The sequence below is a fragment of the Lynx canadensis genome, chromosome E3 (assembly GCF_007474595.2).
Source record: "Lynx canadensis isolate LIC74 chromosome E3, mLynCan4.pri.v2, whole genome shotgun sequence".
In the NCBI taxonomy this organism is placed as follows: Eukaryota; Metazoa; Chordata; class Mammalia; order Carnivora; family Felidae; genus Lynx; species Lynx canadensis.
Genome location: NC_044318.1, coordinates 4,215,148 through 4,236,946, shown reverse-complemented (window position 1 = coordinate 4,236,946; position 21,799 = coordinate 4,215,148). Strand labels below are relative to the sequence as shown.

At 59.8% G+C, this 21,799-nt stretch overlaps 1 protein-coding gene across 4 annotated transcripts in view; it reads right to left on the bottom strand.

The window, feature by feature from the left end:
- Window positions 1-743: 743 nt before the first annotated feature.
- The window catches only part of MGRN1 (mahogunin ring finger 1), a 53,277-nt gene continuing 32,221 nt past the window's right edge, over window positions 744-21,799 (bottom strand). Inside the window, exons 6-18 of one of the 4 annotated variants that reach the window (XM_030300298.1) lie at window positions 21,337-21,403; window positions 20,631-20,680; window positions 18,198-18,245; window positions 17,530-17,598; window positions 15,925-16,084; window positions 13,825-13,934; window positions 11,104-11,169; window positions 9,300-9,526; window positions 8,272-8,389; window positions 7,958-8,003; window positions 6,407-6,505; window positions 4,290-4,334; window positions 2,459-2,537 (exon numbers count right to left, since the gene is read on the bottom strand). In XM_030300298.1, the coding sequence (XP_030156158.1) occupies window positions 4,294-4,334; window positions 6,407-6,505; window positions 7,958-8,003; window positions 8,272-8,389; window positions 9,300-9,526; window positions 11,104-11,169; window positions 13,825-13,934; window positions 15,925-16,084; window positions 17,530-17,598; window positions 18,198-18,245; window positions 20,631-20,680; window positions 21,337-21,403 (1,101 nt within the window). In that variant the 3' untranslated portion in view covers window positions 2,459-2,537; window positions 4,290-4,293. Of the gene's footprint in view, window positions 2,538-4,289; window positions 4,335-6,406; window positions 6,506-7,957; window positions 8,004-8,271; window positions 8,390-9,299; window positions 9,527-11,103; window positions 11,170-13,824; window positions 13,935-15,924; window positions 16,085-17,529; window positions 17,599-18,197; window positions 18,246-20,630; window positions 20,681-21,336; window positions 21,404-21,799 lie in introns of all 4 variants that reach the window. The other 3 variants (XM_030300295.1, XM_030300299.1, XM_030300296.1) reach the window with 3 other exon arrangements.

Here is a 21,799-nt window from a genome sequence, read left to right as displayed (position 1 = left end):
AGCATCTGCACCCCGACACTCCTCGAATCTGACACTCCAGCAACTGGAGACACTTCGGGCTTCTTTCTGCTCAGCGGTCACACCAGGCTCACTCTGGCCTCAGGGCCTTTGCACTTGCTGTGCTGGCTGCCTGGGCTCTCTTCCAGGACCAGCTCTTTCCCATCCTGCACTGCTCAGCCGAAATTCCTCCTCAGAGAAGCCCTCCTCAACCACAGGTTAAATCAAGGACCCCATGCGACTCCATCCTGTCACCACCAGCCGACGCTCTTCCCGACAGTAACCAAAACCGCGCAGGGCCTCACGGCCTAGAACACTAACTCCCAGGAGCCTGAACCTCGCGTGTCTCGGCCCTCTCCAGCCCGGGACACAGGGAGGTGCCGAGTATCCGGGACGGATCAGCGATACCGACGGCACCTGCAGCAGCGACCTGCACACCTGGACGTGCTGGCTCCTCCTCCACGGCTCGTAACGGGCCCCGCTCCAACCCAGAATCGGCACGACGACCGGAGCTGCCATCAACAGGATCCCACGTGCCTCACACACCATCTCCTGCACCCTCACCCCTCTTAAAGTCCTGTGTCACAGACACCTCACACACGAGGAAACGGAGGCTGCGGCCACACAGCCCCGGCTCGCGCTGCCGGGGCGTGTGAGCGGCCATGAGCCCCTCAGCTGTCCTGCCTCCAGACCGGGAGACAGCGGAGGTCCCTCGGTGCTATGCGCAGAGGAAGGAATGGACGAGATATTGCTGCATGATTTTATTACTATAAATATACAGTAAAAACGAACAAAAACCAGCCAGAGTACGTCAAATGAGAGCACGTGTTAAGTCCGAGACAGGCCAGTCTGCATCCCGGCCTTCAGACAGAGTACTGGCACCAATACCAATGGCGAGGCCGGGGTGTGGGTCGGGGGGCAGGCAGCCTGCGAGCATGTGTGCGGCACTCACGCGTGCGCACCCTGGCGTATGTGCAGGCGTGCGCGCGGGGGGGCGGGGGCCGGGGAGTCGGGCGACTGGGACAGGTTGGCCTGAGCCTGGCGGAGGGCTGTGTGTAAGGCAGCGCTCTGCTCACGGGCTCGACTGCACAGAAAGCGAATCCCACACTGCTGGTTTCTCTCCCGAGCGCCCTGCAGGGCGAGCCTCGGGAGGGGTGCCAGTGAGGCCCGGGGCTCTGCGGACTGCTGCTGGCTGCCCCAGAACCATCCTTCCCAGGGCAGAACCCCAGGAAGTGGGCCCCTCTGCGTGCCACACCCCAGGCCAGGAACGTGTCTGTGCCCCAGGGAGCCGCACAGACCCAACCACCTGGCTCAAGGTCCCCCCAGGCGGTTCTCACCTTGGCGCACCAGGGCTCGATGCCCCCTCTGCCTCTGTTGCCCAGAGAGTTTTGCTCAAAAAAACAAAAAAAAAAAAACAACAAAAAAAAAACCCAACAACAAAAAAAAGAACAAGGTCACCTCGGATGGGATGTTCCTCCCCCAGGCAGGTCCACCTCAGGGACCCCAGACAGGTCAAATCCAAGAGAAACTAGTGACATTATGATGGTGCAGAGGAAGCAGGGAAGCTGCTCAGAGCCCTCCCCGGGGTGAGTGGACGGCAGCCCCACTAGCCCAGCGGAAGCCCCTTCACCTGGAGGGCCCTGCCGTGTGATCAGAGCCACTTCGGAGAAGGTGCAGGGCCGGCAGAGGGGCCGCCGGTCACCAAGTGCTGCAGATGGCCTGTGCCCCTGTGCCTCTGCCCCTGGATCAGACCCACACGGCAGCCTTGCGTGGCCACCACCCCCCTGCCCAGGGCTGAGCCGGGCCGCGGGGAAGGTCGGCTGTGGGAGGCAACCGCCTCCAGGGCCGGAGCAGGAAGGGGAAGCAGCAGCAACAGCCAGGCTGCCGAGGACACGGGAGCACGAGGGACAGGGGACAGGCACGGTTTCCTTCACTGACCGGGACTCAGACCCCCCTTCCCTTCCTCCTCTGGCGACAAGGCCCCCCTACAACACCTCTTGTGAAGACAGCACCTCACCCACCAGTACACCGTTCTTCTGCGAGTCTGTGCTGAGTGTTCAGGCTGTTGAGTCCCCAGTGGCTGGGGTGCCGGGAGAAGCCAATCCAGGCCGCAGGTGGGTGGTCAAGCCCCGGTCCTGGCCACTCAGCCAATGGGGCATTTGGGGGAAACCCCAGAGCTCACAGCCCAGGACAGAAAGCTGCTGTCCTTCATCTGTACCATTTACAAATACATCAACTATAGAAAAAGGAATTTGTCAGAGGAGACTGTCCGCTGTGCTCTTCAATCAAGGGTCGTCCGGCCCCTCGGAGCCAGTGGCCACGCAGAGCGTGCAAGACAGGAGAGGCCAGGGGTCACGCTGGAATCCGGCGGCCCCTCGGCAAAGTCTGGGGAGCTGAGGGCTCCATGCTGCCAGCCTGGCCAGGCTCTCAGAGTGGGGTCAGCTCGGTGGCCCCAGAGTCAGGACTGGGGCCACCAAGCACAGGCCGGGGTGGGCCAGTGGTACGGAGGCTGCGGGGCATCTCCACGGAGGTGGACCATCCTGCAGGCAGGAGCAGAGGGAGAAGGGGTGATGCCCGGGCAAGGCCCCACCTCACCCATCAGGGTGTATCTACCAACCAGGAGCCCCCACCGAGGACAGGGCCACCCAGCACCCCCTACCGTGTGCTGTGGCAGGACCACACAAAGACCTGGAGTTCCAGGTCCTAACAGAGAAAGAGGGGTCCGTCCCTCTGGGAGCAGATGCCAGGCAGTGGCACCAGCCGATGCCCCAGAACAGAACGCAACGGGTGCCGTGGGCTCGTGGCCCCCTGGGCCTCCTCCCTTGCCCGGTCCGCGCTTCTTGGGATCTGACCAGCCGCCGTCCTTCAGGGCTTTACTACTGATTAGGCCGGAACTCAGTCACACCCAGCCGGAGGGGAGTGGACGTGGACCGGGGTGCACATCCCGTGCTCAGAGCAGCCCCAGGACCCCACCCAGCCTTCTTTAGAGGCCTTTTTGGCCATTTCCACACTGTCGCCTCCCGATGCCACGAGGCGCTCTGTCCCTGGACCGAGTCTGCCCCCCGGGGTGCTGGTGCTGGAGCTGTGACCCAGGCCTACAGCAACGAGTGACCGGCACCACGCTCAGGGCCGCACGACACCAGCTGCCAGCCGCCCGCCTGCTGAGGACGGGCTCCCCAGGACACTCCTCCAACAGCAAACCAAGGAGTGCTTCTGCCACATGAAGACTGACACAGCCTGAGGTGCGGGAACTATTAGGGGCTGTGGCTTCACGCAGGGACTCAGCTCTGCTATGCAGCCTGCAGGCAACATCCAGTTCTCCGTAGCTCGGCCTGACCTGTGTGTATTTTCTACTTCTGGAAGTTTCACCTCCATCACAGCACTCAGCAATGACACGGAGGACAGGGCCAACTTTATGCAAGGGTTGGGCCCTATTTCAACAGTGGGTAAGATTTGTCAGAAGAAACATTCAAGGAGAGCAAGAAAGGCTCGCGTGGGAACATAAGAGCAGCCGTCAAAACAAGTGGACAAACACCGAAGCTCAGGACAGCTGCCTGGGGGACGGCCGCACGCCAGCCGGAGCTGCCGGGCCGGGCCGGGCCGGGCCGGGCCGGGCCGGGCCGGGCCTCCTGCTGGCGCGCTCCACCCAACACAGGTCTGGGAAAACTTGGGCCACCGGAGGCACCAGGTTTCCAGAGCCGCTAACATCAGGCAAAGGAAGGGAAGACAGTCCTCAAAGCACTTGCCTATGTGCTGGTGGTGCTCTTGGAACAGCCTTCCATGAAACAATCATTTGGCAAAGTCACCCAGGTAGAGGGCAACTCCCTGGCAGGGTGGGGGGGTGGGCGATGACGTGGGGTCAACCTCATATGGCCTCCTGACAGACCGATTTCAGCATGTGCTGGTGTTCCAGAAGGTTCCACAGGTAGGCTGGGGGACAGGTTAGTGAGCAGCAACAGTGGGGTCTCAGCAAGGGCTGTCACCATTCCTGAGGCCCTGGAAGAGCTTGCCTGGGCTATCTAGTCCAGACAGAAAAAGTTCTGGCTCCGGAAGTCAGCCAAGGCCAGACCTCCCAGGACCACCTCTCAAGAGCAAAGGTGTAGCACATTTGGGGAGCTCTGGATTCAGAATCCAGGACCCCAGGGAAGACACGGATGCGGAGGAAGCCCAGAGAAGGGGAAGGAACCCCCCAGGGAGGGAGCAGGAGAGCCAGCTGGCGAGGTCCTCTCTCCAACATTGTCAAGGATGCCCCTCAGAGCCACCCCACAACGCGTAGGAAGGCGATCACGTACCAGCTTACTCCTCTATACCAACAGAGCAGGAGTCAGGCCCCAGGGCTGTGCAGAGGAGGAGAGACATGGAAGCTCAGTTAGCAAAGCGCTAGACAGACCAGCACGTTCCGCAGCAAACGCACTGCTTTAGGACAAGAGTCCCCGGGGGCACGTGGGATGGGGGGGGGGGGGCACACTGATGTGCTGAAACAGGAGAACAGAGCACCGGGCCACAGTCCAACGCAGAGACTTTCAGCCAGGACAGGCCTGGGCAGGGGTGGCGGGGCGGGGCCAGGAAGGGCCCCGCCCGGCAGCTAGGTGCTCACCAGTTAAGTTTATGGGTTTTCCCCACCTCCTAACTCTGCAATCAACAGGGGACACTAAGGTTCAAAAAACTATGCCCGTGCCTCCACGGGAGAGCTGTGCCGGTGTGTGCACGTCCGGTTCTCTCTCGTGCGCGCGCGCTCTCTCTCTCTCTCTCTCTCTCTCTCTCTCACACACACACACACACACACACACACACCAGATGGGAACAGAAGGTGCGGCTTAGAAGTAAAGGAAGACAGGTAGGTACACGTGCTTATGAAGGCGGGCACTTCGGTGAGGACCTGCCCAACTCCTGACAGTGCTGCCTCCCCCACACCCGTGGGGCACGGGACCAAGAGCCTCGGTGTTGCCCCACCCTGCTGGCTATCCTGCCCCTGGGCTGGGTTTGGCCTTCCGCTGACTTCAGCCTCTCCACCGCCTCCACAGCAGAGTGCCTCCTGCCACCGGCCTGGGGCAGAGGTGAGAACGCCACACCACGGGGCCTGGTGTCCCCTGTGGGTGGAGCCCAGCCTGTCCTGACCTGCAGACTCTGGCGTGGGGCACGGGGTGGCACCGCCAGGTGGGGTCAAGGTGCCCCTTCACCCAAAGGATCACAACTACACTTGTGCTTGTAAGTCCCTCTCTGGACCCTCCCCGCACCCCAAGCTTTTAATTACAACGAAATCATTGAAGTTCCTTGAAAGAACTTACTGGAATTCTATGTTACTCTAAGGAACACTGGTCCCCGACAAGGCTTTCACCCTCGGGCTTCTCTTCGGGTAGGCCCCGGGGTGCTGATGAAACACACTCCCCTGCTTTCTTGCACCGGCTGACTGTGGCCCCTCTGGGCTAACGGGACCGCCTGTCTGCACAGGCTACTGCCTGTCCCTATGCTGGGGCGGGACAAGAGACCCTTTCAAACCAAGCACATCACAGGTAGGCCAGATGCACAGGTCAGGTCACTGGGAACTGAGCAGCGGTGGGTCCTGGGATAGGCGGGTGGCAAAGGTGCTTCCCAGACATGTGGCAGGAGCCAGACTCTCCGAGGACATCATGGCTGTTGACGTTGATCTCAGATCCTCAGATGGCATCTTAGCACGCAGCAGGCAGAAGTCTCTGAGAACCCCTGACTCCTGCCCCCCATCTTTGGAGCCCAGAACTTAAAGCTGAGGATCTTGACCCAGAGGAGCTGGGGACAGGAGGCTCCAGGCAGAGGCTTTTAGAAAAGGGGGGCAGAAGCAAGACCCCTCCCCAACTGTGCTCGGGCCTTACAGGCGCCTGGCACCCCAGCCTATCCTTCCATCCCTGGCCTGGGCCCTGTGGGTGCTCGTGGTAGGGGGCTGATGCCAGCATCAGGCCCGGGGCACGCAGGTAATTTTCTGCTGGTAGCTCCCTGGGGCAGAGGCCCTGCTGCTGGGCACCCGAACAGGGGCTGCCAGGCCCATGGATGAAAAGTCAGGGATTCCAGCGGGACTAGCTGTGCTTGCCTGGCCCCAAGCAGGAGATAGAGAGAAGGGCCACAACCTTCCTTAAACAAGGGGCCTTTCCTGCCTTCCTGATGCTGAGCTGTTTCTGGAGTGTGAAGGGGCCTCACGCACAGGCTCTGCCCCAAAGAGCAAGGGGCTGCAGGAGGGGTGACTGTGGAGCCGGGGCCTGGCTGTGCTTTGGGGTTGACAGAAGGAGTGTGGGCAGAGCCAGGGAGGGAGACCTAGGCTCCTGACAGGCCAGCCGCTCCCTGAGCAGGCAGATCAGCCCCCAGCTCCGTGTGGCAGTGACAGCACTGCCCGCGCCCCCCACTCCCGCCCACCCCGGCTGAGCTCAAATGCCGTTACCTGGCAGGTAGATATCGGCCGGCAGGCGGGGCTGGCCGCGGCTGCAGGGCTCAGGGCTGCCGTCCTGCAGGACGTTCTCGATGGATGGCACTCGGCTCCCTGCAGAGGAGGGGGCAGGTCAGAGGTCTACAGGCGAAGGTGGCCACCGTCCCTCTTCTGGTCAGGATCCCCGGGAGCCTCTTTCCTCCCTGAGGGCTCTACAGCCACTGTGAGTCCAGTCCCAGCCCAAGACTCTGCTCTGACTCCCTCCTCTGCCCTCTAGGCCTGAGAGGCAAAGGTTTGCTTTTCTTTACTTCCCTTCTCTCTCAACTCTACCTCAGGGCTTTTGTTTTGACTTTTATTATAAAATCATTATGTACCCCTTTAAAAAAAAAAAACAAGAAGGAATAGCGATAGATTTAACATCTCCGGCTTACCCGTACCTTTCCCGCTGGCCCCGTGCCCCACAGCGGGGAGTGAGCGGGCCTGCATGTGGCCACCCTCCCTCTCAACAGCAGCTCCCGGTGCTGCCCAGGGAGCTCTCGAGGGGGAGGGCCCCTCCGCAGACGAGGGGCCTGGGCCCTGTGATGGGCACAGAAGAGAGCCACCTGGTCGGGCACATGCTCTGCACAGGCAGGAAGGAACGGAGGTCGAGAGAGGGTGAGGCCCACCCAGGAGCCCAGCCTGGGAGGCAGAAGTGACGACACCCCTGATGGGCCCCCTGCCCCAGGCGCCAACACTCACACCCAAACCCAAGGCCCCAGGCCCAGCAACCCACAGGCGGGCCCCACACACGGTGGGTGGGGAGTCACGCTGGGGAGAGACGTGGGTCACCCAGTGCAGTGCCGGCTGGGAACCTCCTGGCAAGGAGGGGGGGTCACAGCAACTGAGCAGCTGCAGCTTATTTTGGGGTCTTCACCATGCTGTAGGCCTGGGAGCCAGCCAGCTTGCCAGGGCCACTTCCGGGCTCTGTCACCTCCACATTAAATGGCCTGGGGCCTCCAACCACCCCAACCTGGAGCCTCTGTTTCCTCACCTGTCCAACAGTAGGGAGGAATGACCGAGACAAAGGAGTGGCAGCATCTCCCAGCTGGTAGAGGGAGGCTTGGGAAGCACCTGGTCACATCCTGCAGCCACTGGGAGGTCAGCTGGGGATCATCCCCCCACGAGGAGCCCAGGGCCCATCGGTGGCGGCTGGGACTCAAGTCCCAGCAGGCCGCTGTACGCTACACTCTCCACGGGACACAGGGGCACACAGAGGAGCGGCCCGGCTGAGCTGTGCACCCGCACTGGGGACCCTGGGCCTCTCCAGGTGGCACCTGAGGACCCCGTACAGGACAAGCAGGAAGAGCTGACCATGTGCAGAGACCCAGGCAGGAAAGAAGATGACTGCCACTGGGAAATGCCGGCTGGGCACGGAGGGAAAAAGAGAAGTGGCCGGAGGCTGTCCCCTGGGACAGCCAGCAGAGAGGAGCCCGTGACTCCCAGCGGGGGAGCCGGCACACGCTCTCCACACACCTCGACCTCCCGGCAGCGAGGCCCCGAACACGCTCCTCAAAATGGAGGGCTTACCTTGCTTTAGTGCCGACGCCTCGTCCACGTCCTCCGTCACAAAGCTCTAGGAAACGAGGACAAAGTGTGTCCGCAGCTCTGCTGCCGCCACCGGGGGGACGGGGCTGCAGGCCGTCGGGGGACAGCAGGGCGAGCTGACGCCGGCCCCCCCAAACAGGACCCACCCCACAGATGGGGAAACCAGCTGAGCTCACCGCGTGAGCAGCGGTGGAGGCGGCCCAGGGCACGCTTTGCCACAGGTCTGGGAGGCCAACAGACGGGCAGTGGGGACAGGGTGACAGATGGGTCTCGGCGAGGCGGGGAGGGGGCCTCACCTCGGGGGAGCTGCTTAGCGCCAGCCCCGCCCCACTCAGCGGGGGAGGGGCGTCCGAGTCCTGGGAGAGCTTCTCCTCATCCTCCTCGTGGATGGGAGACGACGGAGACCGCAGGGTGCTGGCAAAAGAGAAGACGGGGGTAAAGGACAGGTGGCTGATAAACACCAACCCACTAAAGCCAACGTCACCCGTGGGTGTGGCCGGGGGCTGCCACACAGACGCCCCCGGGGGAGGCGGGTGCAGACGCAGAACGCCCGCAGGCCCAGCGGCCGGAGAGGGGCTGGCGCGGTGCGAGCTGGCGCAGGCCTGCACGGGCTCCGTATCTCCGGGAGGAGAGGGCGTCGTAAGGGTCCACCCCTGGAGCAGGGGTGCGGGGTGTGGGTGAGCAGCAGGAGAGAGCCCCACGCTGCTCTGTGGAGTGGTCCTGTCACACGTGCAAGTCGTGGGGGCTGTGGCCGGTTTTGCAGAACTTCTGCCTAAACTTTTCTTAAAAAAGAAGAGCACCCATGCGTGGAGACACTTAACACAGAAGGCTGGTCGCCCGCATCTCACACGCGTCCAGGTAAACCGTGACGGGACCCTCTGCTTGGCGGGCGTAACAAGGGCAACGTCGTGAGCAAGGTTTGGCGGGGCCCGGGTCTGGCTGCCACTGGTGCTCACACAGCAGGACGTGCTCATGTGACAAGACCCCAGAAAGTCCCGGAACCCTGCCACTCACGGGGCTCCCTCCTACATCCTGTGGTTTGTTGCTCCCGCGTGGCCTGGGACGGGGAAGGATGCACCCCCACCAGTGCATCTTTTCTGCTGCTTTGCCGTCTCGTCTGTCGTAACCAGCCTTAGCCATAAACCTAACCTGCTACTGGTTCTTGGTTCCCGGGGTCATTCTGGTGAATTCCCCAACAGAGCACTGTAAAACTCAAGTGTCTGCACTTCTTCCCGGACACCGCAGACCCCCCGCCACCTGCCACAGAGCACCTGGCTGGGTTGCCACATGCCAACCCCCAAGGGGATCCTAGCGCCAGCCTCACCTGTCGGGGGATTTGCTCCTCGGCTTGCCCTTCTGGTGGCTGCTTTCCAGGATTCGATCGATCCCAGCAAGGGGACAACCGGCCTGGGACAGGCCATCTGAGACGCCTGAGTAGGTGATCTCTTCGTAAAGGGGGGCTGAAGGGACGGCCGGGGAGATGGCCCGAAGGCCGTTGAGCGCCTCAAGCAGGGAGATGGGCTCATAGCCGGGTGGGATGCTGTCAGAGCTCTGTGGGGACAAGAGCAGGTGAGGGACGGGCTGGCCAGGCTCCCTGCCCACTGCCCTGGGCCACAAAGCCCCAGACACTGGCCTTGTGCCCCAGGGATGCTCTACTCCCCAGAACCTGCCTTCTGACCATCTCCTGTCCACTCTACCTTCCAGAGACCTATATCTACCTCCCTCAGAGGGACGCCAAGAACACCAGAGCAGCCTAAGACACCCTCTGAGGGCCCCCTTAGTCATCGGCTGCAGCCCTGGACACCCACATGGCCCGCTCGGTGCCCGTGACGAAGGAAGAGAGGGCGCCCAGCAGAGCCTCCCCACCCCTGGTCTCGGCCAGCCCCTACCTGGCTTTCTGTTCCTGCCTGGCACATGTGGAGAGTGAGGGGTCAGAGAGAGAGAGGAGGGCTCAGGAGCGGGTGTAGAGCAAAGCCATGCCAAAGGCGGGAGAGCCCAGTGGAGCCGCGTGTGTTCTAGACCAGGGAGGGCCTGGCCCCGCAAGGAGCTCTGCCCAACACAGGCATCTGGCCCAACTCGAGATCCTCAGTGGGCCTGAAGCAAGCGTCCACAGGGGCTGATGCGTGTTCCAGGTGGTTCTAACGGGCACCCCTGGTTCAGAACCAGTCTCCTCCAGTGCTGGGAGAGGAGCACATCAACAGACTGAGACTTGCTTTAGGGTTAAAGGTGGGGAGATGCCCAGGTGCTGGGAAATGTCAGGCCCCCAGGCCACACTAAACAAGGTGAAGGGCAATCGCCCAGCTGCGCGCCCCAGGTAAAGCCCCGCCCACCTGACCGCTCCCCAGAAGGAAGGGAGGGAGAGCCGCCTTTCAGGGCGGCGACGGATCAACCCTGGAGACCAAGGGAAGGCAGAAAGGCTGGGGTGGGGGCTCCCTGCCCTCAGCACACAGCCTCCTGAGTCCCCTGGTCACCTGGGCCTGTGGTGCCCTGCATTTGCTCCCAACCTGAACCTCCTCACCCTCCAAATGGGAAAAACCTCTACCTCCATCCCTGGGATGGCCCTCCAGGGATTTCCACCTCTCTAAGTTCTGCCAAGGGGCCACAGGCGTCAGTGAAGGCTCCAGGCAGAGGCCGCCCGCCTGCTCCCTGAGATGCAGGGAAAATGCAAGAAAACCAAGTCCTCGGCCCAAAGAGCTCACATCCAGGGGGAGAGGCAGAGGATGCAGGACAACAGGCAAGCGCGAGGAAGACTGTTTGCAAAAACTAGCAGCAACGTGAGTTCCACCTCCGACATCATTCCACTGCCAGCAAGAAAAAAAAGGGAAACGAGGCCACTGGGGACCACGGGCAGAAGCAGAGCTGGCGAGAAGGGGCAGCCTGAGGCGGGCGCCGTTGCCGCCTGGCAGCGGGGATCCGAGACACTGGCTTTTTGCCGACAGACCTTGAGCTTTGCTTGTTCCACAAAACTCCCTTCCTGGGCAGGGACGCCGGGACTGGGGAGAGTGGATTTGACAGATTAAATTAACCAAACACATTAGCCTGGGGTGAAAATGACTTCCCATACTTGTCATTGGTTTAATCATTAGGGTGCGGGGCAAAGATGTAGCCATAGGGCCAAACACACTTACTGTTTCCCTTTTAGGTTTCTTGCTGGCCAGTGAGGCGGGGTGCGCCTTTGATTTTTTAAAGGGACACTGTCAAGATAAAAATCATACGTTTTACGACTGCCACCCCCCGAACGGCGCTGGAGCTGGCTGGCTGGGGTCTCTCAGCTTTGCCGGCCTCCAGGTGAGCCGTGAGCCTGTGCCTGGCAAACCGTACCTGCACATGAAGTTCGGGGACCTGACCAAGTGCAGATTCTGCCCCAGGGGCCTGGGCCTGGACATTTATGCAACTCCCAGGAGGCCATGCCATTGGTGGAGCCCATCCCTGTCCCACTGCCCACCCGTGGTCTGGGTCACCCCAAGAAGCCGGTCCTGGCCAGCACAGGCAGGAGAGTGGCCACGCGCTCCCCACAAGTGGGCCCAGCGAGGCACAGGGAAGGGACAGGCTCCTGCACGTTTTTGAGGCTCTGTATAAACTTATTACCAATGTCCAACTCCTCGAGGAAGCTGGGGAGAAAAATTGGTCCCAAATCACCCCTACTCATTGATAACATTAACAGACCCACTGAAGAAAATTTGGCTTCTCTGTGGCGCTTCGTGGAAACTGCTTAGACGGGACACGTGGCAGAGAACAAGAACCCACGTACCCTACCTTAACCCTCTGGAGGGGAAGGCACTGGCCCTCCGGGGCAGGTGAAGCTTACAACCCAAGCCTCAGTGTGCCCTGTACTTATCCTTGGGATAAGAGGGGCAAACATGGAAGGTCAGGCCTGATGCTCAGACGCCAGGGCAGAGCCTGGAGTGGCACAGACAAGCAACAAAAAACCCGCCATCCACCCCTGGGTGTCCGTCCCTCCAAAACAGTGACTCCTCCATCAGGAACCAATCACACCTCAGCGCTGCTCCTCTCTCTACCGGAAGTATACTGCTGGAGGAAGTATGTGATGTTCCTCGAGCCCAACATGAAATTTGCTGGAGGGCTGTTCTGGGAGTAGTAAGCCCTGGTGCCAACAGGGGCCCAGCAGGCAAAACACATAGTGTCGCTGGTCCGGGATGAGTGGGAGTGATGGGACCCCACCTTAGGGCGGCCTTGTGTCTGCTCCAGCTGTGAGACCACAGGTTCATATTTTGAAAGAGAAGCCAGAAATCTGAGTCTTAAGGAAAATTTCCAGACTTTCTTTTTTCTTACGTTTATTTATTTTTGAGAGGGAGAGAGAGAGAGAGAGAGTCCCCACACACGCACAAGGTGGGGAGGGGCAGAGAGGAGAGACAGAATCCCAAGCAGGCTCCGTACATCAGCGCAGAGCCTGACACAGGGCTCAAACTCACAAACCACAAGACCATGATCTGCGTCAAGTTCAAGAGTCAGACACTTAACCGACTGCGTCACCCAGGAGCCCCTACAGACTTTTAAACATTGGAGCAAGGGGCTCCTGGGTGGCTCAGTTGGCTGAACACCTGACTCTTGGTTTTGGCTCAGGTCACGATCCCAGGGTCGTGGGATCAAATCCTGTGGTGGGCTGCATGCTGAGCGTGGAGCCTGCTTAAGATTCTGTCTCCCCGCTGTCCCTCCTCCCACTCACGCTCTCTCTCCCTCTAAAACAAAAAAAAATTTAAATAAACAAGCAAACTTTGGCCCAATATTCAGAAACACCATATGGGCCAAACATTACGCCCACCGGCCCAATGCAGGAACCCATCTTGTGGGTGTGCAAACCACAGGGTTTGGGTCCTTTGTCCCATGTAGACAGTTGGCAGGGCCTCTAAGAATCAATGAATCCCAACAACCTCAGCCGAGAGCCAAGAACATAGACCCACTGGCTGACAACTGCTGTGGCCGTCTGGGACCCAGGAGCTCAAGACCTCTGCCTGCTCCCTGGCCTGCTCCTGGCCCCTTTCTGCCCTGCCTGCCCTGCCAGCCTCCCCTTCCCACCCTATCCCTGTCTCCGATGTGCCTCTCTGCCCATGTCTCAATACCTACCTTCCTGCCCTCATTCCTGTCTCTCTTCATCTCTCCTGGTGTCTCTCTCCGTGCCTCTGTGATTCTGTGTCTCTGCTCATCTCTCTGCCTATCTTTCTGTGTCTCTACATCTCTCCCTGCCTTCTGCCTATCTCTTGAGCCAGAGAGCCATCTCTCTCCCCAAAGCCTGACTCCGACTCCCCTCATCTGCCAGCACAAGCTCTACCTTATGGTTTCCCGGAAGCAAGGTGGACACCTGCCGACGTACCCTCCTGTGTGTCCAGACCGGACACCCCTTTTCAGGGGCAGAGAACACGTGGCGGACATGTTGCAGCCGTCCTCTGGACGACACCTCACTTCCCAGGACCCACAGAGTGGCCCACGGCTGGTAGAATGATGGTGACAGACGCTCCAAGGTTACCTGCCATCGGGTGTCCCTTGCTCTCGGCAAACAACAACACGCCCCGGAGCCGGGGCTCACTGGGCCCGGCCTGGATCACCCTGGTCAACCTCACCACCACTTGTGGCAGGCAGATGAGGGCAGAGGCTCAGAGAGGCGGAAGACACAGAGGGAGGCAGGCAGTCTGGCCCCGCCCTTCCTTCCAGCCACACTTTCAGAGTCCCTGACCAGCAAGGCCCCACTGGGAACCTGAAGCCACTAACACAAAGGTAAGCCCTGAGGGCATCTGGACGCCTGAGGGTCTCTGCAAGTGGTCAGGGGCTTCCTGCAGACCCCCTCCTGACTCTGCTGCACACCCCTCAACAAAGAAGAAAGAGGCACTTACGGAATGCTCATCGTGGTCCATGCTCTGGGCCAGAACAGGGCTGAAGGAGACCGGAGACAGGGCTCCTGGCTTCTTCCTCACCGCCCGGATCTGCAGGAGGGCCCGGAAAGCTATGGCAGAGGGAAGGGCGCCCATCAGGTAAGGGACAGCCAGTTCCAGCACCACTGCGGCTCCCCAGGCTCCGGGGATGCTGGCCACCCACCCTACAGTGGTCCTGGGTCAAGCCACGTTTCCGAATCCGAAGCAAAACAGAGTCATAATGAAACAGCCCAGAAGAGAGCTTTCTCCCCCGGGTCCTGCACTGTCCCCAGCTCAGGCAGAGCTGCTAGAGCAGCAGGCAGGGCATGGCAGCCTCTCACATGCCAAAGCCCCCACTATGCACTCAACGGTGAGCGTGGCTGGGTCACACCTGGTGACCAGCTAAAAGCCGAGTGGGCCTGGACACCGGCCAGTGTCTTCCTGGAAGTTATACCAAGGGCAGGCAGACGTATGTACGTGAACGTCGCCGACGGCACCTTCTCTATCCCGGGAAACGAGAAGCAGCAGAGTTGGGAATAAGTTAGGAGGCAGACTATCGATGGTATAACGTCAGGCCCACTAACAAGAGTGTAACGTTTACGAGAAGTGCACACACACAACACACAGTCACAAACTGCATCAGCACTCGCTGCAACAAGACCAGAGACAACCACATCCTCAGTGTGAGCAGCAGTCACCCCAGGTTGCGGGCCCCAGAGACAAGGGTCCTGGTCCAGCTCGTCCGGCCCAAGTGCTACATACATCTGCCAGGGACCCTCGCTCTAGGCTGTCTAGACCCTGAGCCTCCAGATCATATGCACCCCACACCCCTGAAAATGCCCAGGAGGCGAGGCACGTGGGGGAGGTCGGGGCTCAGACAGCAGAGGCTACCGGCCCTCCATGCTACAACCGCCCCAGCACAGGCTGGGGGCCCCGCTCCGCTGCCTGTCCCTCCAGGGCCAGCACACGGCCCCCCTGCAGCCTCCCCTCCCAACCCCCAACACCTCATCAGGGCTGGGCTCCGGACCCCACACACCCCACGGCCTCATCCTCTACCTCCACGTGCTCAGCCTGCCCTGTGGTCCGTGCACACACCTGTCTGTCTCAGGGGACAACCAGTGGAGACCCACCCCCGCCCCTTACTAGCTGTGACCTTGCACAGGTTTCCTCTGAGCCCCGGAGAGTGATGATAAGACAAGCATGGCAGTTCTGGTCACACGGCTGCATTCTGGCTCGGGAGCGCGGGGTGAAGCAGGAGTACCCCCTCCCCCGCCCCCAGCCCCAAGGACGCTGTGACCAGCACACCCAGGTGTGAAACGGCAGGAAGGCTTTCTCCAAAAAGCCATCATCTACCTACTAAATGATGACACCTGCAGCTCCGGTGAGCGGTGAGCGGGCTCTCTCCTCACCCACACCCTGGTCCCTCCCTGCCGGGACCCACCCACCAGCCTGATGCTCATTTTGATCCGTGGGATTTTCTGCCCTGAGAATGTTTAAATTCCTCCACTGGAAGACAAACACCATTCAGAATCACACTCCATGCGGTAACTTTGAGAAAATGTCTGAAGGGCTCCAGGAAACCAATCCCTCAATCACCTTCCACCTAGCTCACTTTCCACCTCACCGGGATGGTTTTTTAAATCAAAATATTTTCCATGTGACATTTAAAGATTTGAGGGGCACCGGGGTGGCTCAGTCGGTGAAGTGTCCGACTCTTGATTTGGACTCAGGTCACGATCTCACAGTTCGCTGGGCTCTGTGCTGACATCGCAGAGCCTGCTTGGGATTCTCTCTCTCTTGCTCTGACGGCCCCGCCCCCTGCACACGCACACTCTCTCAAAACAAATGAAATCAAAGTATTTTTAAAAATAAACAAAGATTTGATTCACTGGTCGATTTCTGTCCAGCTGCAATTTCATTGCAAGAACCTCCTTGGCGCACCCTCCTCGGCCGTTAACTCCCCGAGTCTAATTTTCTGAGGAGGGGAGCCACGCAGGCGCGAGCGGGGTCGCCGTGGCTGCTGACCACCCGCGCCACCTCCACGTCCCATTCGCCGTGCCCTGGGCGGGAGGCCCCACTCACGCAGCCGGCAGATGGGGCAGTTGCTGGCCTGGTAGCGCAGCGTGTCGGCGCACGAGTTGCACAGGCACAGGTGCCGGCAGGGCAGGATCAGCGTGTCCCGCAGGTCCGACAGGCACACCACACACTCGTTGCTGTTGTCGCTGTTCTCCTCGTCCGACGGCTGCAGGGACACGAAGGGCCCCGGGGTCGGTGGGCTCCCACGGGCCAGAGGAAGGGGCCGGGGCGGGGAGGGAGGCGGGCAGGCGTTTCCGTCCCTGGCCGTCCCCCCGGCCGTCCCCCGCTTCCCCTGGGGGCTGCTGTGGCAGAGGGGAGCCCGAGAGAGCAGAAGAAGGTCACCCCGGAGCAGGACTCCCTCGGGACACGTGGCCCAGAGCCGCACTCACAGGGCACCAAGCTCAGTCCCGGCCTGTGCGCGGCCCAGCACAGAGGAGAGCCTGGGACTCCCACCCACACACATACCAAACCCCGAAAGTTCTGGTCTCCTTCTATTCCTCAGAACCAAAAAGAAACCGTGGAAAGGACCCAACGCTACGGAGCAAGTCTTGCACAGGGTACCCACTTCCTGGGTTAAAGCAGAAAAGGACTGACATGCCCAACCCGCCTAATCGAAATGAGTGTCTGGATCAGAAGACGGCAACGCTGCACAACAGCAAACTGTGGCCCCACCACCCGCTTCCATAAATAAAGTTTTACTGGAAGTTTACAGCCTTGCCCCCTGGTTTCCAGACGGCTACGGCTACTTGCGCGCTACACGTAAAATCAGGGCACTGAACGGACACGACAGACACGGTACAGCCAGTACAGTTAAAATATATACTTCTGGGCCCTTAACAGAAAGTCGGCCAGCCTCCAGTGTTAGCATGTGAGACACACACAGGGCACTCACTTGAGGCTAAGGGCCTGATCAAGCACCAAGCTGCCCTGACTTCCAGCCTCTAGTGGGTTCCAGAGATCACAGAAGCTGGGGTGCAAGACTTCCAGACGTTTTTAAGAGATGGCACTTTCACTTGTGCCTTTAAAACGATGACAAAGGCACAGGTTGATTCTCTGCTACCCTTCCCTGGCTGCGCCGGACCACGGCCCTGTCAGACACACGTTTCAGTTACAAGTGTGCAGGCGCTCGTGGCTGGGAGGTGAGCCGGCTGGCGGAGGGTAGCACGGGGTCCCACAGCCCCAGGCTATCTCTGCTAACCTGACGGGTGGCCACCCAATGATGTTAACAAGCCAGTGAATTTGCTGGAAAAAGGACAAAATATCCCATAGATCCTATTCACTTACTGATTTATTATTATTTTTAAGTAATCTCTATGCCCAACATGGGGCTCCAACCTACAACCTCCAGATCAAGAGTCACACGCTGTACTGGCTGAGCCAGCCAGGCACCCGTCTCTGTTAAAAAGGTAAGGAAAAATGGAGCCTGGGGTCCCAGGGCCTCCAGGAGAAGGCACACAAGGGGACTAGCTCATCCACCACCAGCCCACGGGCCCTGGCCAGGACTGGGAGATCCAGGCAAGTCCCTCCAGGAACCTGCTCCTATATGGGTGGAAGGAAAGCTAGGGAGGGAGGTCCATCTGACGTCTGGCGGGTGTCACTACAAGCACATACCTTTGTCTCCTGGTTGTTCTTGTTCTCGATGCCATAGATCTCCTGCAGCAGGTAGCTGACCCGGTCCACCTGGAGAGCAGAGAGGTAGCCGGGCACTTGCCTGCCCCCACTCAAGGGCTCCTCTGCACCCACCTAGCCCAACACCACTTCCCAGGGGCCGGACCTGGTTCCCTGGGCAGTCGTGGTTTGAAATTCTGTCCACCCGCACCTCAGGGAATGGGCCCCACGCCAGGAGAAGGGCAGAGAATCTGCTACCTGCCCAGCCCAACCAGTAGCACAGGCAATAGGACGGGAGGCCCAGTGGTTCTGCCCCCTGGGGGGCATGGTGCCAGCCTCTATATGGGCCAGGCAACCATACCCTCTGCCCACCTTACCATCCCCCTCCCCAGAGAAAAACTACTTAGAACCCACCAGTCACGAGCTGCACAAGACTGACCAGTCAGCCCTTACACTGACCAAGTTCAGAAGCGGCCTGAGCTGCTGTGTTTCCCACAAGGGTCTATGGACCACAAACATGCCCTGTGCAGCTAGACGAGACTCGGGGCTAGGAGTCAATGCTGGGACACGGGCACATGCACACACCCGAGGAGGCAGATCCAGACTTCCCAGGGCCCAGATGATGACCCTGAAGTCAAAAGGGATCTTGATGTTTCTTCTACCAGACTTACAATTTGCTTCTGCTTTAAAGGTTTCACAGAGAAGCTACCGTCGACGTGCTGCAGGGGAGAAAGACGCAGAGATCAACTCAGTCAAGCGGGTACCACTTAGCACTCTGCTTGGCAAGCTGCAGGCCGTTCCCCAGCCGTTCTACACCCACAGCTGAAGGACGGAGCCCAGCCATTGTCTCCAAATGTGGCCCTCTGACTGGGCCTCGAAACTACCTAGAGGACCACCTCCTGGGTCCGTCCTGACGCAAGTAACCCACTTTCTCTGGGCAGTCCTCTTAAGCACATTCAGGTTTATGACCATCGGCTGGAGTTCTTAGAGCCTCCCAATAGCAAGAAGCAGCACCTGGATGGCAAGAACTAAGACAACCGAGTTCTAACCCCGAAAGGGCACGGCCCAGCCAGGAAGATAAAGCATGCACACGCACACGAGACGAGGCACACACACGTACACAGGAAAGCCCCAAGTCTAAACAGTCCAAGAACTAAAGAGGATAGATGTGTTTGGTGGTATCTGGGGAGGCACACTACCAGGAGATGGAGGAGGTTAATTAAGGGACAAGACCTGAGATCTTGCAACAACACCAGTTGCCCCTCCGAGTCAACGGAGACCAACACTAGGCATTTTCAGGATGACGGACTCCAAAAATAAAGCAGTTTCTCATTGGGCTCTAGACTGGAAAGGCCAACGGCATGTTTGCCATTGACGGCCCCTAACTCCACCAGAGCAACCAACGCACAGGAAACCACCATCCCTTCTGACAAGGCCGGGCTTGGGGAGCGTAGCTGGTGAGGGAGAGGCCCAACCTCTGCCCTGGGCGCTCTGTGTCACCAGCCCCTGGGGCTGGGCAGGGGGAGGCAGGGGGCACAAGACAGATAATTTAAAAAGGGGCCTCAGGGGGCGCCTGGGTGGCGCAGTCGGTTAAGCGTCCGACTTCAGCCAGGTCACGATCTCGCGGTCCGTGAGTTCGAGCCCCGCGTCGGGCTCTGGGCTGATGGCTCAGAGCCTGGAGCCTGTTTCCGATTCTGTGTCTCCCTCTCTCTCTGCCCCTCCCCCGTTCATGCTCTGTCTCTCTCTGTCCCAAAAATAAATAAAAACGTTGAAAAAAAAAAATTAAAAAAAAAAATCAAAAAAAAATAAATAAATAAAAAGGGGCCTCAGGCCCAGCTGCACTAATCCCTGGGGTGTCTGGAAAGACCCAGATCACAGGGAGGAGTTGGGCACTGCCCTTAATGCTCTCAAGGATGCAGACACACACCGGGCTGAGAAGGCTGGGGGTCAGCAGATGCCCACGTGCAGTGCAAAGCCCAGAAGAAGCAGCCTGAGTCTGCTTTCCTCATGGGGTCCCTGATCCTCGTCCACCCAGGCCACAGGCCGGTGCTGAAAACACTTTACAATCTCAAAGTGCAGGCCAATGTTCTGGGGACGTGGGGCTGTCAGCCATGGCCTTCTCCAACAGGGACTCACCCCACCACCTCCAGCAAGGGTCTCAGTGAGCAGGGATCTGCTCCCAACACAGCCACGCACGTGCTTGCTGTGTGAACACACACACAACTGCTGGCCCCCATGAATAGCAGTGACCCCATGACATCCTAACACGGAGACAATGGAGAGGCTGACAATCCCCACCACCACAGCCAACACACCCACCGCACCCTAAGTACTGTGGCCACGACACACGAACAGCAGGGGAGACTGGGAACTCAGGTCCACACAGACGAACGAACATCTAAGTTCAAATACACATCAGGCCGAAGGTAGCATTAAGTGAATCCTTGGACGTAAATGGCCTCTTATATGTGAGGCATCCCCAACTCAGGGACCCCAGGAGGGCCTAGATGTGACCCAAGGACACGACAAACAATGGGCCCAGTTCTGTCCTCACAGACACCAGAAGTAAGTACAACAAATATCTGCCCCAGAAGTCTGAAAGGCCGCAGTGGGATGTGAGGTCAACCCAGCTCCATGGGACCAGGGTGACACAGCCACCTGGAGGGACGGCACAGCAGGCATGCAAGGACCAGGCCAGGCTAACAGGTTCCCATGGCCCTGGTGGGAAAGGCGGGGGTCCTGGGTGGTGACAACCCTGGGTGACCCCTCCACATCCCAGAGAGAAGCTGGTCTGTGAGCAGAGTCCTCCACGGGGGTGTCTGCGCCCCTATGCTGGCAGGTTACAGGGGGTTCTACGGGAGATGCCCCCTTAACCACACACCAGACACCCTTTGAAAACCCTCCCCCAGGGGATGCTGCTTCGAAGCCCAGCCTCCTGGAGCCCAGAATATGTGGAGAGCCTCCCACCTGCCCTGAACGTCAGGGCACTAAGCCCACTTGGCCAAGGCCCAGACCCCAAGTTCAAACTTCTAGTTTCAAAACAGCACCCCTCTGCCCAGCGCTCCCAAGTCACAGTCAGAGTTAAGGGGCAGGGTGGCACTCACCTTTTCAAAGGCAGCCAAGAGCACGTGGGCGTGGCCGGTCACCTCCACAACTGCCCGGGGAAGAGAGGAACGGGTGGTCAGAGCTGGCCTCAGTCCCTCCTCTGCCCCCCACCCTGAACTTCTTCCTAGCTGGTGCTTTCCCAGGCTCTCTGCCAGAGACCCCAAAACCTAGGGAGGACCGTCCTCATCTTGCCTTCCTTTGCCTGGGGGCCCACTGCTCCCTCTGGCCACATCTCCACGGCTGGCTCTGCACGGAGGGACATTTCCGCAGGGCCGAGGAGCTGGGACTCGGCCGGCAGGGCTCCCACGCTGGGGGTTGGGGGGCTGCAGCCCACAGCAGTGGCAAGCCCGGCAGGAGGACACAGGGCCGGTCAGCCAATGAGCGTGGCCGCCCCGCTCTCTGGTCTTCCACCGACCCGCTGGGGGCGGACACAAAACCTGAGGCCTGTCTAGCGGCTGCTACCACAGTGGAAGCCAGGCAGCCGGCAATTCCTGAGTCGGGAGAAGGAGCTGAAGGGAGGGCCCCACAGCCCTGGAGGGGGCCCGACAGACGGACAGCTTGGGGCTTGAACCCTACGGCCTTAAAAGTGCTAAGTGGGCTGAGCCAACATCTTTCATCACGTCTGGCTGGAATCAACTCCTCGGCTGATTGAGGAGAGAAGCGTCCACGGCCTGGAAGGGGGATGCACAAGGAAAGGCCGCTCACCATCTCCTTCATCTACCACGGCCTGGATGACCACTGGAAACACGCCCCGGTCCAGGTCAAAGTTCAACTGAGGAGAAAACGAAGAGAGAACAGTCAGACTGAGCTGGAGGGAGGAGGCGCGGTGAGCAGGATGGCGTCGCGGCAGAGCTCATGCGGACACAGACAAAATGGCGAGGGAAGACAGACGTCAGGCTGCACTTTTCCCATTTCGGCGAAATAGATAAAAATGACTGACGTGGCAAACACGTGTAACTCGGTGGCATTAAGTACATTTGTAAGGCCACGTTCACCACCTCCACCATCCATTTCCAGAACACTCTTCATGTCCCCACAGGAACCCTGTCCCCATCACCACTCGCTCCCCAGCCCTCCCCACCTGCTAAGCCCCACTGTGTCCACAGGTACGTCCGGTCTGGGCATCGATTTTTTCTGTCTGGCCTCCTTCAGTGAGCACCATGTTTTC